The sequence below is a fragment of the Malus domestica genome, chromosome 16 (genome assembly GCF_042453785.1).
Source record: "Malus domestica chromosome 16, GDT2T_hap1".
In the NCBI taxonomy this organism is placed as follows: domain Eukaryota; kingdom Viridiplantae; phylum Streptophyta; class Magnoliopsida; order Rosales; family Rosaceae; genus Malus; species Malus domestica.
Genome location: NC_091676.1, coordinates 17,091,774 through 17,103,859, shown reverse-complemented (window position 1 = coordinate 17,103,859; position 12,086 = coordinate 17,091,774). Strand labels below are relative to the sequence as shown.

The window sequence follows — 12,086 nt, the reverse complement described above, 5'->3', positions numbered from 1 at the left end:
TCGTGGTTGTGTAGGTTTTGCTAGGCTCTTCCTTTTTCCTCTAATTTTGTAGTTTTGTCTTCTTCTAGATTTTCTTATGTTTAATTTTTTTTTCTTTCAACTATGAAAATAGAATAGGATGATTTTTAAATGAAACTAATAAAAAGGCTTCAAAACTTTAAACCTTCACCATAAGCATCCTATTAACTATATTTAATGATTAAATAGCCTAATAAAAATGGCCTAATAAGATTGTCTTTTTCTTTTCTCTCCCTTTCTACTAGGCCCCACCCCCTCTTTCTTCTCTCAACCCCCTCTCTCTTTCTTTCTCTTTTCTCTCATGTCATCCACTCCTTTTATTTTTATATATTTTTTGAATTATTTTTTATGAAATTTTATTCATGAAAAACACTTAATTTTTTGTTAATGCTTTTAAAAAAGAAATTTTCAAATTATTTTTATAGAATTAGTGATCACTATTCCTAAAAATAATGACACAATTTATAAAATAGTGTCACCGTTTCTAGAAATATTGTCACTGTTTTTAAAAGTAGTGTCACTATTTCTAAAAAGTTAATATTTTTAAGAAACAATTTTTTTTTAAATATTGTTAAGTGTATTAAAAAAAATTATAACTATTTTATTGAATTTTGGCATGTGATAAATAATTCATATTATTATGTCTCAAAAAATATTACTAATCTTTAAATTTTATACATGACACAAAATTAAAAAATAAAAGGAAGAGGAGGAAGGAATGACATGAGAGAGAGAAGGGAGAGTTAATGGTGAAGGACGAAAGAGGAGAGAGATGATGGTGATGTGTGAAAAATGAGAGAGAGATGGTGATTATAAGTGAAGAGAGAGAGGGAGAACAGTGAGAGAGAGGTGGGGCCTCACGGCCTTTTTTCGGTTTTTTGCTTATTATAATTTTCATTAGAATTCAACCCTTATTACTAAATGAAGTTATTAGGTTGTTTTTTGTTAAGAAAAAGTTGAAGAAATCCTTTTTTATTAAAGCTCCCTAATTTTTATTAGAGCTTTAAAAGTCATTTTATAATAGGTCAAATGTATTATTACCCCTTAAATATTTCATTAAAACATGAGTGAGAAAATAAAATTGAGGAGCGGGGACCACAACTTTCTATATAAATATATTATTTGCTAAAATATATAATATGCATAAATCAGATCATCTTACATTATAATGTTGTGACATTAAATCATGGAATTAAAAAAATCCCTTTACTAGACCCTCCCAACCATCTAACTTAATATTTATGTTTTTTTACAAAGATCATGTATTTTTTAGATTAAATATTAGATTAGCCACATACGAGATTTGAATCCACGCGGTCATGTAAAGGCTCAACATCTTTCCACTATTGTGGTAAAGGACCACTTGTTGTACATATCACGTTTTAATTTAGAAGTAATGGTAGAAAGTAAATTAATAAACTAAATACAAGATTGATTATACATAAGCAAATGTATTAAAGTAGAAAGACAATCTGACATAAAATTAGTTAATACAAGCAGGTGTACCCTTGCGTTGTTGCGGGGTTTAAAACATTGTTGAAGGTCTAGAGAGTTTTGAAATATATGTGCCAAGAGTAGTGTGTATATACATATATTACATCCTAATGACCTGAAAATGCTCTCCCTGGATGGCCTCCAAGATCATCTTCACGCAACATTCTCTCCCAAGTGCCAATCTACTCTGCTTCAAAACGCAAAGACTTAAGTTAATCACAAAATTAAGGTGCTTTTAGAGACATAAACTCAAGAACACAACAAAAATTAAAACCTTTCAAAAGCACCTATATCAAAACTAAATTCAACCCTTTTTATTACAATCTATGAACAAGAACAGTTACATAAGATGTTATATTGTTATATGAGTACATAGTCTATAATTACATTGACTTGAAGAGAATTTGCACAAACAAATGTAAATTGTAAGACCCTACACAGCTACTACAAGTACGAGTACCACTGGTATATATTTGCTACAAAGACGGCAAATACAACAATATCTATACAAAAAAACAAACAAAATGATCATTAATAAGCGATATCACAAGCGAGACCACATCAAAATCAAATGAGACGTGGTTGTGATGAGTGAAGATAAACATACATTTGAGTAAAATCCACGAATAATAAGTTGACTGTGATATACTAGTTGGAATCTAGAACTTTTTCAAATTACTGTAACTGAGGGCCTTACCACGGTGCGAAAACAGCACACCTGTAAATGTAATTGGGTCGAAGGAGATGGTGAAGGTTTTATTGCAGCTTGGAATTTTCGCTAGTCACCTAAAACTCAATCAAATCAACAGTGTAGGAGACCAATTCTGATTAAACAAGTGCTTAAAAGAACTGATATTTTAAGGGCTCGAAGATGTGTGTAGAACTCATGGAATATAGCCGACAAAAATATATTTCAAAAAGCAAAGTAGGGGGGTCCAAATCTAACTTTAACAAGAATCAATTTTGGTCTTAAATTATTGCACCAGGATCCGGCAACCACAATGATATCCGGTTCTTTGTCATCACCTAATGCCACAACAAATAGGAAAAAAGACATAATTGACAACTAGGAATAGTAATTGCAAGCCAAAAATAATCTTAAAAATTATGAAACTGCCACGTAGATTTTTTTATTTTTTTTGAATAAGACAAATGCCCTAATTAAATTGGCAAGGCGCGCATTTAATACAGGTGCAGTTCAATCTCCTTGAAGACTTGAAGACGATACTATGACGTCATCAAGCTCTCTTGCCACTGGCAAGGAGAAAAGTCAAAGAATAGGGTTAAGTTCCAAATCTTATACTTAATACTCTTCTAATTGAAGATCAACTCAAATAGTGAAGGAATTTCAATCACATCTAACCAAGGATACTTGCCAGATAATCTCAAGATATTATCTCTTAATTTATATTTTTGGGATTATTATTTCCTCATCCATCATACAGAAGACTCACCTTGGCCAATCGGATGCTGCCATGTGTAGCAAAACCCTACACCCATGCTGGCCTTAGCTCTATAAACACCTCATCTCCACCAGTTAAGCTTATGCTACGCAATTAAGCCTAAGCTCTCTTTTTAGAGAAACTGCCTTAGGCATCGGAAATCTATTGACCAAACTCCACCCCACCTCGTCAAAGGTGTTATTTAATTTTGTAGGTACAATTTTGTTAAGACTGTAAACAACGGAAATTTACTACCACAAAAATCGAGTCGTGTTTGGATCGAACCCAAAGTAAAGCATGATTCAAAAAGTTTCTTTGCATATGCAATACTCGAGAGAAATACTCTTAATTACTTGAATTACAAGTTCATTACCCGTACATTCCTCTACTCTCAAATTCCGCTGCACTTAGCGTTATCGAAACCAAGTGAAAGCCTCCTCAATTTGTATAAGCATTTGAGAGAAGCTAAATCATAAGGATAGCAATCAAGCCATGTTTTGGATCGTTTCAACTTGGATGTCAAGTATTGACCAACTCTAATCCATCCTATTTCAACTCAGTAGAAAGCCCAAAAGCAAACCCCTTATACACAGCAAGAACCCACTCAAAATGACGATAAGTTTTTCCGTAGAACCATTACACCGCCACGTAGCATTCCTAGTCTATCATATCAATATAGTTGTCTACCTTTACGGGACTAATAACACCACATAATGTCGTCACCATCATACTAAAATCCAACGTCACGAGTTTGGCCACATCATCTAAAAGAATTGAGCACCACAAAACGAGTATATGCCGTAGCTTCCAAATCTGAGTGAGGTGACTGAACCAGAAACACAAAGGAGCCAACACCTTCTAGCATGCCAGGCCAGGGCATAAAGGTTACACTGCAAACACAAGCACTCACAATATTACACGATATAACTATATATTTATTAAATTTTTACCGATTTATGTATCAATACACAAAGAACGACAGGTAAAGATTATTGGAGCTTTACGCAAAGGCCAGGCTTACCACCACAACACAGCTTAACTAGCATCATACGACACCTTAAAGTTACAAGTTGCATCCCAGACAATACAACCATATGTATCTTTACCATGCATAGCCATAATCGTACTTCGTTATTTGTAAACCCACATTTAGAAGCAAAAGCCATATTTTATGCCGCAGCATTAACTGCATGGTCACCAGTTTCCTTATGCACAAAAGCTTTAAGATACTCCTCCCTGAAAGAAAGGTCCCTTTATAAGAAGACTCAAAGACTATCCGACATTCTATCACATGCATAAATGTAAGTAGGGATGTCCAAAATGTAGAGAAAGACAGAGCCATACCTTGCGGGAAGATGATCATGAGGACGATTATAGGGAGTCCAAACTGGATCACCAATAAAGAGACGCATTGCCTGCATTAAACATATGTTTTTGAGAACATTGAAGTTATTAAATTAAACACTATAAGGTTAAATGTGCAACTTCTTAATCGACACAAACACAAATGTAAAAACAATTCAGGCCTCGCATATCGAAGGCACATGAAATCATTAGATTCACATCTACATTACAATTAATGCACTTTTTATGAACAAGTCCATCAAAGGCCGTATCAAGTGCTGATATCTGCTTTAGTGTCATGTGACAGTGCCTCAACTACTTAAGTGTTTTTTTGTCACAAGTTCAGTGGGAAATCATGATGACAAAGTGCACACCGATGAATGGGGACGAAATTTTGTTTCATTACGTAAGAAAAAAATTTGAAGCAAATAATGGAAGATCCCCATCCTGAACCTTCACCATCATCCCAGAAATAGAATGCTTTTAAGAAGTCACAATGTAGAAGTGTGTCTTTGTACAAGCACAATTAGTCTCCAATCGCTGGAAAAAAAAAAAAAAAGAGAGGGAAAAAACAAAAAGTAGACATTGCAACATTTTGGCGCTATGAACCAATACCTTTATGTAGTTGTTTGTGTCCAATGTAAATCGGTGATAAATTCCAGCAGGCAAAACAATCATTCCCCCCTTTTTCACCCATACGCGAATCCAACATTCATTTCGGTCCCTAACATCGAAATAACCTTCACAAAAATGTACACAATCACTAATCGGAAGAGGTGAGTAAAGAAGGGATAACATACTAAGATAAAGCATAACTAATCCTACCACTTCCATCCACAGCGTATCGGATCTCCTCATCAGTGTGAAGATGTTCCTCAAAGAAATTTTTTAACTTCTGCTCATAATTAGGAAGCTTTTCAGGGCAAACCTCACAGAAGTCCTAGAAGAGGAAAACATTATCCGGTTAAATATACGGTACAACCGTGCAGAGAGAGTTATTGTGAATTTGCGTATTCACAGTTACCATAATTTGGTTATTGGTATTCAAACCATAAACGGGAAGGGGAAAAAGGCTGACAACATTCCAAAGTGTGCATTCATAAAGGGTTAACATTTTAATAGTCAATTAGAAACAATCACTTTCACAAGATATTGGAGATCAATGGACGAAACGTGACATTCTTGTAAATCAGTACCTTGACATAATGAACTAAAGAGTTTGGTTACATGACACAAAGAAGTTAAAAATATAGAAAAGAACAACAAAAGGTAGTGTGACAAACCATGTAGGAGTAACCGCGTTCTTCACGAATCTTCTTCAACTCCTCATCTGTTTCATAGTTATAAGCATCTAGACGCCAACTGAGCACTCCAAGCTCTGCAGATCAACATAATTGCTCCCAAGAAGTTAATAACTGGAAAAAATATCATCATCCTTATTGCCCCAACCAAGTGGAATCAACCTACGTTTTACATTATAAACGGTATCTCCTGCGAAACCTAAGTTTTATAAATCTTTTCCAACTCTTCCTAGATTAGTCTTGGCATGCTTGGTATTTTATCCCTTACATTAACTAGTATCATTTGGTTAAAAACCCATCTAGCCGGTCTACTTTGTATAAATCAATACCACCTAAGACTAGTTCATCTTATTTCATCAATAAGAGATGTCACTCTCAAGGTTTCTCTAATACATTGATTTTGAAAAACTAAAACAAGCACAATATGTTAAAACATATTTGTTTCCCAAAAAATGCTTACCGGCAAGTTGGTCCAAGGATACAAATTCCTTGGACTCCTTGTGATGGGGGAGCCTCTGGTCTTCATCACTATCATCCATGTACCATGCTTGGATGACTTCCTCTCTAGGATCCTGCATATGTCAACATTATGAGAACGATATCCTGATCACAAAAATGCATGTTTTTTCTTTCCATCTTTATTCCTACAAACAAAGTAACATCGAACATAGCGTAGAAAACCCCAAGATTCAATACCATGGAGCTGGAAAAGTGTGTAATTCTTCAACAATCACACTTCCAACCCTTTTAATCACTATTTATAATCAAAACAAACCCATTGGCGCAGTCGCCGCCATAGCCTAGTACTTGTATCTAGCTGCCTTTCCACTACTACAATTCAACAAAATTACTTTCAAGCAATATCTTAATTCTCACAACTTTTCACACAAAGCTAATTGGTAATAACTCAAAATTCAATACAATACTACTGGAATCACCTTAATCACCCATTAAACCAATTACAAACATAATTAACAGAAATTAATCAACAAATGATGCATTAAGCTTGAACCTTTGACCAAAAAACATATAATTAAACCAAAACCCACAAAAACAACAGAAAATTATTCCGGGAAAAAGATGGCTCCTTTTTTCCGGGGAAACAAGGAAGTTCGAGCGAGAGAGATAATTGGGATTTGGAGGTACCTTTTGGGTGGCAACCATGGCTGCTGCTGGTGTCGCTATGCGTTTTGGCTGTCGATACGATTCCTGAAAAATCTGGAGCGGCTTTGAGACCACGCGTGCCTCGGCCCACTCCAAAGGTCGCGTCGTTATTTTGAGTGACGCTTACGTCGTCGTTTTATCCGGACATACAGGACAAAACAACCTACACCATACTTAGAAGGAAAAAAAAATCCTTTGCTACAAATATTCAACGCCTCATAAAAGTAATTATAAAATAAACTAAACAGGAAGATGCTGTTATGACTAATTTTGGCCTTTCATGTTTTTTGTGTATATTTAGAGCATGGTCGCATTTTTTGTGTTTATTTAGAATATCATGACGACGTGATGTTACTATTTTACATGCTATTATATGAATAGACGACACGTTCAATATAACTATAAGATATGTAAAATATATCATAATTTAAGTAGAATAGTATCACCGCATAAATGTATTCCGCATGCACCAAAAGTTTACTCGTCTCTCAATGGGAAATCGGTTTGCCATAAGAAAAATATTGAAGTCGGTGAAGCATCCTGTTTTCCGAGTGAAGAACCAAATCGTTCATAGATTTCGACTCCCACAATATTATTGCGGTCAGGTCGATTGATGCAAATTCAAACACTACGTTAGAAAAGAGGCCCAATACTTGTCACACTTCTTCTTTCATCCTTTTTCTTCACAAAAGAAGCAAAAGAAAAACTAGAAGCATAACCATTGGCTGGGGGGATCATAGACATAAAAAGGACTTTCAACAAAAGCATGATTTTTAGGGCTGGTTTGGTATTGCTGTGCTTTGAAGAAAAAAAAACTACTGTGAGAATAAGCGGCTGTGAAATAAATTAGCAGAGTGTTTGGTAAACTTTTTTGTAAAAGTGCTTTTGAAAAAAAAAAAAAAAAGCAGTCTGATAGTAGGTCTTTTTATTAAAGGAGCACTGTAACTCCTTGTGCTTTGAAAAAAAACCAGTTTTCCAAAGCTGCAAATAGTAGCTTCAGCTTTTTCCTTTGATTTCAGCTTATTCTCACAGCAGCTTCCAAAATAAGCCTTTTTTTTTTAGTTTACCAAACACCTAAAACTCTCACAGCTTTTTTTCATGGGTGCTTTTTTTAAGCACCTCACTCCCAAACCACCCCTTAATGGGGCGCGATTTCTGTACTTTCGTTTTTACTTTATGTATTTCCCCCCCCCCTAATTATGTTTCTAGATTTTCTTTTAATTTATTCAATCTAATGACTGCAAAAAGAGCACAGAGTGCAGAACATGAAAATGAGAGTGCAGAAAAGTTATGAAATTCATAACAAGGGAGTACATACATCACCATATTTAGAATGAAACTTCCACCTCAAGTTTCAAGTACATATAAACATAATAAAAACGTTCAAACTATAGATATCCATACTCTACAAGGAAGGACCCTTTAATGAGCTTTTAATGCCACTCCTACTTTCTTAGTGAAGCTCTCTACATACTCCTTCCTAGCCGGATGTTCTTCCTGTGGCCGATTATACGCAGTCCACACAGGCTCTCCCATAAACAGCCTCATCAACTGCAAAACACCCATAAATACGAATTAATCACATCAAACTCAAAACATTCACAAATCATGCGTACCAACAAGTAAATTAATTGGGTCAAAATCCTCTTTTCTGGGTGTTCTAGTCATATGATGCTTTCAATCTGCCCCGTGTTATGCTTTCATTACATTGTGGTCAAATATCCTAAACCTTAACAGTACACTTGTCCCTGAACTCGTCGTTCTGAACACAAGCATCACATTGGTACCAAAAAATACTTCAAATCAAATTAGTGGTATGTGAAATCTCATTTCTTTCTAACAACAACAACAACAACAAAGCCTTTTCCCACTAAATGGGGTCGGCTAAAATCTCATTTCTTTCTAACAACTAAAATTTTGTGTGCATCAAGACATGCCCCATGAACATGATACTAGGTATTGGACTCTTACCTTAACATAATTGGTGGTATCAAGGGTGAACCTGTGGTAAATCCCAGCGGGCAAAATGATAAGATCACCGGCCTTAAACCAAATTCGAATCCAACGGTCATCCTTCCCTCGGACATCAAAGTACCCGCTTCCCTCTAAACAGTAGCGTATCTCCTCATCAGCATGTATGTGCTCTGTGTAGAAGTTCTTCAACTTGTCCTCATAATTGTTCAATTTCTCTGGGCATATGTCAAGCAAATCCTACAAAATCCCCAAACCATATGAAAGATTATTTCTTTGATGATACCCTAACAGCATATTAGCATAAAAATCAACTTTTTCGAAAACCCAACGTACAAAATAACAACTATAATGTCACCAATCCCCACAAAAGCAAGCATGTATAGCACAATAGAAGCCCTAAACCTCAACTGTTAATTTTAGCGAAAAACACTTAATAATTAAACGAAAGGAAAAATCCCTAACAAGTCAACGGTTAACGTCGGTTTCAATAATAGTCGGGTGCAATAACAGTTGCGGTCAGAGTTAAATGGTAGTTTAAGTGTTTTTTACTATGAAATGAAGTTTTTTGACTAAGAAATGGTGATGTAATAATAATAGTAATACCATGTAATTATATCCCCTGGTTTCCCTAATTTTGCGCAGTTCTTGATCGTTTTCATAATCCGTTGGGTTCAAGCGCCAGTGGAGCACACCCAGCTCTGCAACACCGGTACACCCACCATCCTTCTTTAATTAGTCTAAGATCAATGATTAGATGCTAATTAATTCATAATTACTGATTAAGGAAGGGATTTAGTCTGACCTGCCAAATGGTCCAAAGGAACAAACTCTTTGGGGTTGCGATGGTGAGGAAGCCTTGGGTCTGAATCGCTGTCCTCCATGAACCATGCCTGCAGCAGCTTCCATTAATCCATTTAACTTAATTTCAATTAAAATTAACAATTTAACACCAACTCATTTCTTCTTCGTATCAAAAACCGACATGGAAATCATCGTTGTACTATGAACTCACCTCCATCGCCATGGCTGACTCGCTTCCCAGCTCGGTTTTAACTTTTAATGATGAGCAAACTAACACAAACACTGTTTATTATGGGGGTGTAGGATTGTCGTTTAGAATGAATGGTTTTGCCACGTGTACGGTTCGATTTCCCTTTAAGTTATTTGTGGACATTATTCTTGGAAATTTTGTCACCATTTGATTATGGTGTATATCACTAGACTATCAAATATCAAAAACCAAAGGTCCAGATTCGAAAGTTGTACAGCACAAATATTTTGTGCACATAAAGTTCAAGTATCGTTTTCAAATCACTATCACAAGGTTAAAGAAATTGCAAGGGATTTGATATTTTTATGATTTCGTATGTGTTAGTGTTGACACTAAAAACTATCAAGCCTACGTGGCGCGCAGACTGAGTAACTAATAAGTTAACTACGTCATTCGATTATGTGCGGGACGTGCCAACTCGATAGTCGAGCTTGGTTGAAGAGTAAAATATGTTGATGTCGCGTTGAGGAAGGAACATGTCTCGGCCTTCGGGTTCTAGAGCCTGAAGACAAGGCTGCTAGTTCTGCGAAGTTCACAAATCGTTGGCGTTGGGTTCGGTCACGGTGATTATATTCGTGAAAGTATAAGCTCGTCAAACTGGTACCAGACTATATGGACACAAATACTTGAAAGAGATGTATGTCTTGATGGTAAATGTGGTTCGGCCGTCGGAATGCCGAACTCTAAAGTGTACTTGTGAATATCCAATCATAAAACAACTCAACATTAAACGTGCCGAGCCTAGTAACCTGTAACATCTCACTTCGCCAAGAAGGCTGATGAGATGACCTTTACCAACAAGGACTCAAAAATCCTTATCGATTGAGAATTGGATAAATAACCAGTCAGTCTCGAAGCAGTGCTGTTTATCGAAACTGAAGGTGCTCAATGATCTGTTGATTCTATAGCTCCAATGTTGTTTATCCAAACTGAAGATGTCTCCGGTAGCCTTCACAATGCTATTTATCCAAATTGAAGATGTGTTGGCGAGAAGAAATGAGGAGAGGATAAAATCTCAAAGGTTGTTGAGAAGCTTTACGCAGGGCAATTTGTGTGTTGAATTGGAAGGACCTTGAATGATGCACTCTCTTCTTTATTTATAATAGTTAACCCCATTCATGGCCGAACTACAAATATACTCGGATTAGGACTCCTCAACCCAATCTGGTTAGGTTTCGGCCAATCATAGCTCCAATATGACTTTGAACCAAGTTTCATAACGAACCAGATTCATCCCTTAATTCTAAACATCTGTAGCTTTAAGACTCATTGTTACATTAGGGTTCGATTACCTTACCCTTATCTAAACTAATCATCCTCGCAATAGGATTCGGCCAACCTTGACTGGACGGCCCATGACAATTCTAGATGAATGTTACTGGGTCAAGAACAACTCTGAGCTCGAACCAAAACAATATTTTGGGCCCAAACATTGTCCCATCGCTTCTAAGGTCTTCGGCCTACAATCTTTGGCCGAGCCTCGACCTTGAAGTGATTCTTTGTCGAAGAATAAACCCTTAGCTTATTCCCTCTAGAAATCCAAAGAATATTGTAAGCCTCGAACACTCCAAACGTCCATACGCATTTATTAAGCATGGTATTTCACCCATCAAATTTTCTGACAACGTTGCACCACTTGACACGTGGCAGCTCCCATATTCTCCCACTTCTGTCTCTTTCTGCATAACTTGACACGTGGCAGCTCCTCGTCGCCCCAGGTTCAAGGCGTGTTGACGCCGAAACGTCTTTTCATCATAAATTTCACCATTACACACAATCGTGCAACCTAAATTCCCATGCTTTTCGACCTCTTCATCTAGATTTCAAAGGATTTGTCATGATTATGAAATTCTTTCGATCAGATTTACCCTTCCCACTTTAAACCCAAACCTTTGATCTTCTTTCTTAACCGCATATAAATACCTAGCCCAACTTCATACGATCTTTTACGCTTTCAAATTTTCAAAACTTCTTGCCATTTGCTCTTAACCCAGAAAAGAAACCAAATTTAAAACCCAAAAAACCTTCAAGTCTTCATCAATAGCTGCCAACACCTTCATCACCAAGCTCACTGAGGAATGTGACAAGTGCCGAGACTTCATTGATCGGAACGTCATCAAAACCCTCTGATCTGAGGGTGATTCGAGCGCTTCCCACCAAACTCTGGGACCACTTTTCAATGATGACGTCCCAGAATCCAGCACTATGATGCTGAAGGCCCACTGCCTTGAACCCTTATTTCAAGGGTACAATTGGTCGAAATGGGAATCGGCCAAACCCCAAGGAGCCTGGCTCTTA

General features: G+C 36.5%; 2 protein-coding genes across 3 annotated transcripts; both read right to left on the bottom strand.

Annotated features, from left to right (window-relative positions):
- Positions 1-3,252: 3,252 nt before the first annotated feature.
- On the bottom strand, positions 3,253-6,965 carry LOC103403944 (acireductone dioxygenase 2). Of its 2 annotated transcripts, XR_003769965.2 has the most exons (8): positions 6,746-6,965; positions 6,060-6,171; positions 5,582-5,676; positions 5,124-5,238; positions 4,914-5,038; positions 4,299-4,369; positions 3,976-4,190; positions 3,253-3,844 (listed from the first exon to the last, which is right to left on the bottom strand). XR_003769965.2 is itself a non-coding variant. In XM_008342786.4 (7 exons), the coding sequence occupies exons 1-7, from the start codon at positions 6,761-6,763 to the stop codon at positions 4,124-4,126; spliced, it is 603 nt and encodes a 200-aa protein (XP_008341008.3). In that variant the 5' UTR covers positions 6,764-6,965; the 3' UTR covers positions 3,869-4,123. The 2 variants fall into 2 exon arrangements, 1 of the variants encoding a protein (XP_008341008.3); XM_008342786.4 differs by lacking the exon at positions 3,253-3,844 and having other exon boundaries at positions 3,869-4,190.
- Positions 6,966-8,041: 1,076 nt separating this feature from the next.
- LOC103416852 (acireductone dioxygenase 1) lies at positions 8,042-9,891 on the bottom strand. The gene is made up of 5 exons (XM_008355065.4): positions 9,750-9,891; positions 9,540-9,627; positions 9,341-9,435; positions 8,735-8,974; positions 8,042-8,314 (listed from the first exon to the last, which is right to left on the bottom strand). Exons 1-5 carry the CDS (start codon positions 9,759-9,761, stop codon positions 8,186-8,188), a joined length of 564 nt encoding a protein of 187 aa, XP_008353287.4. The 5' UTR covers positions 9,762-9,891; the 3' UTR covers positions 8,042-8,185.
- Positions 9,892-12,086: the final 2,195 nt, after the last annotated feature.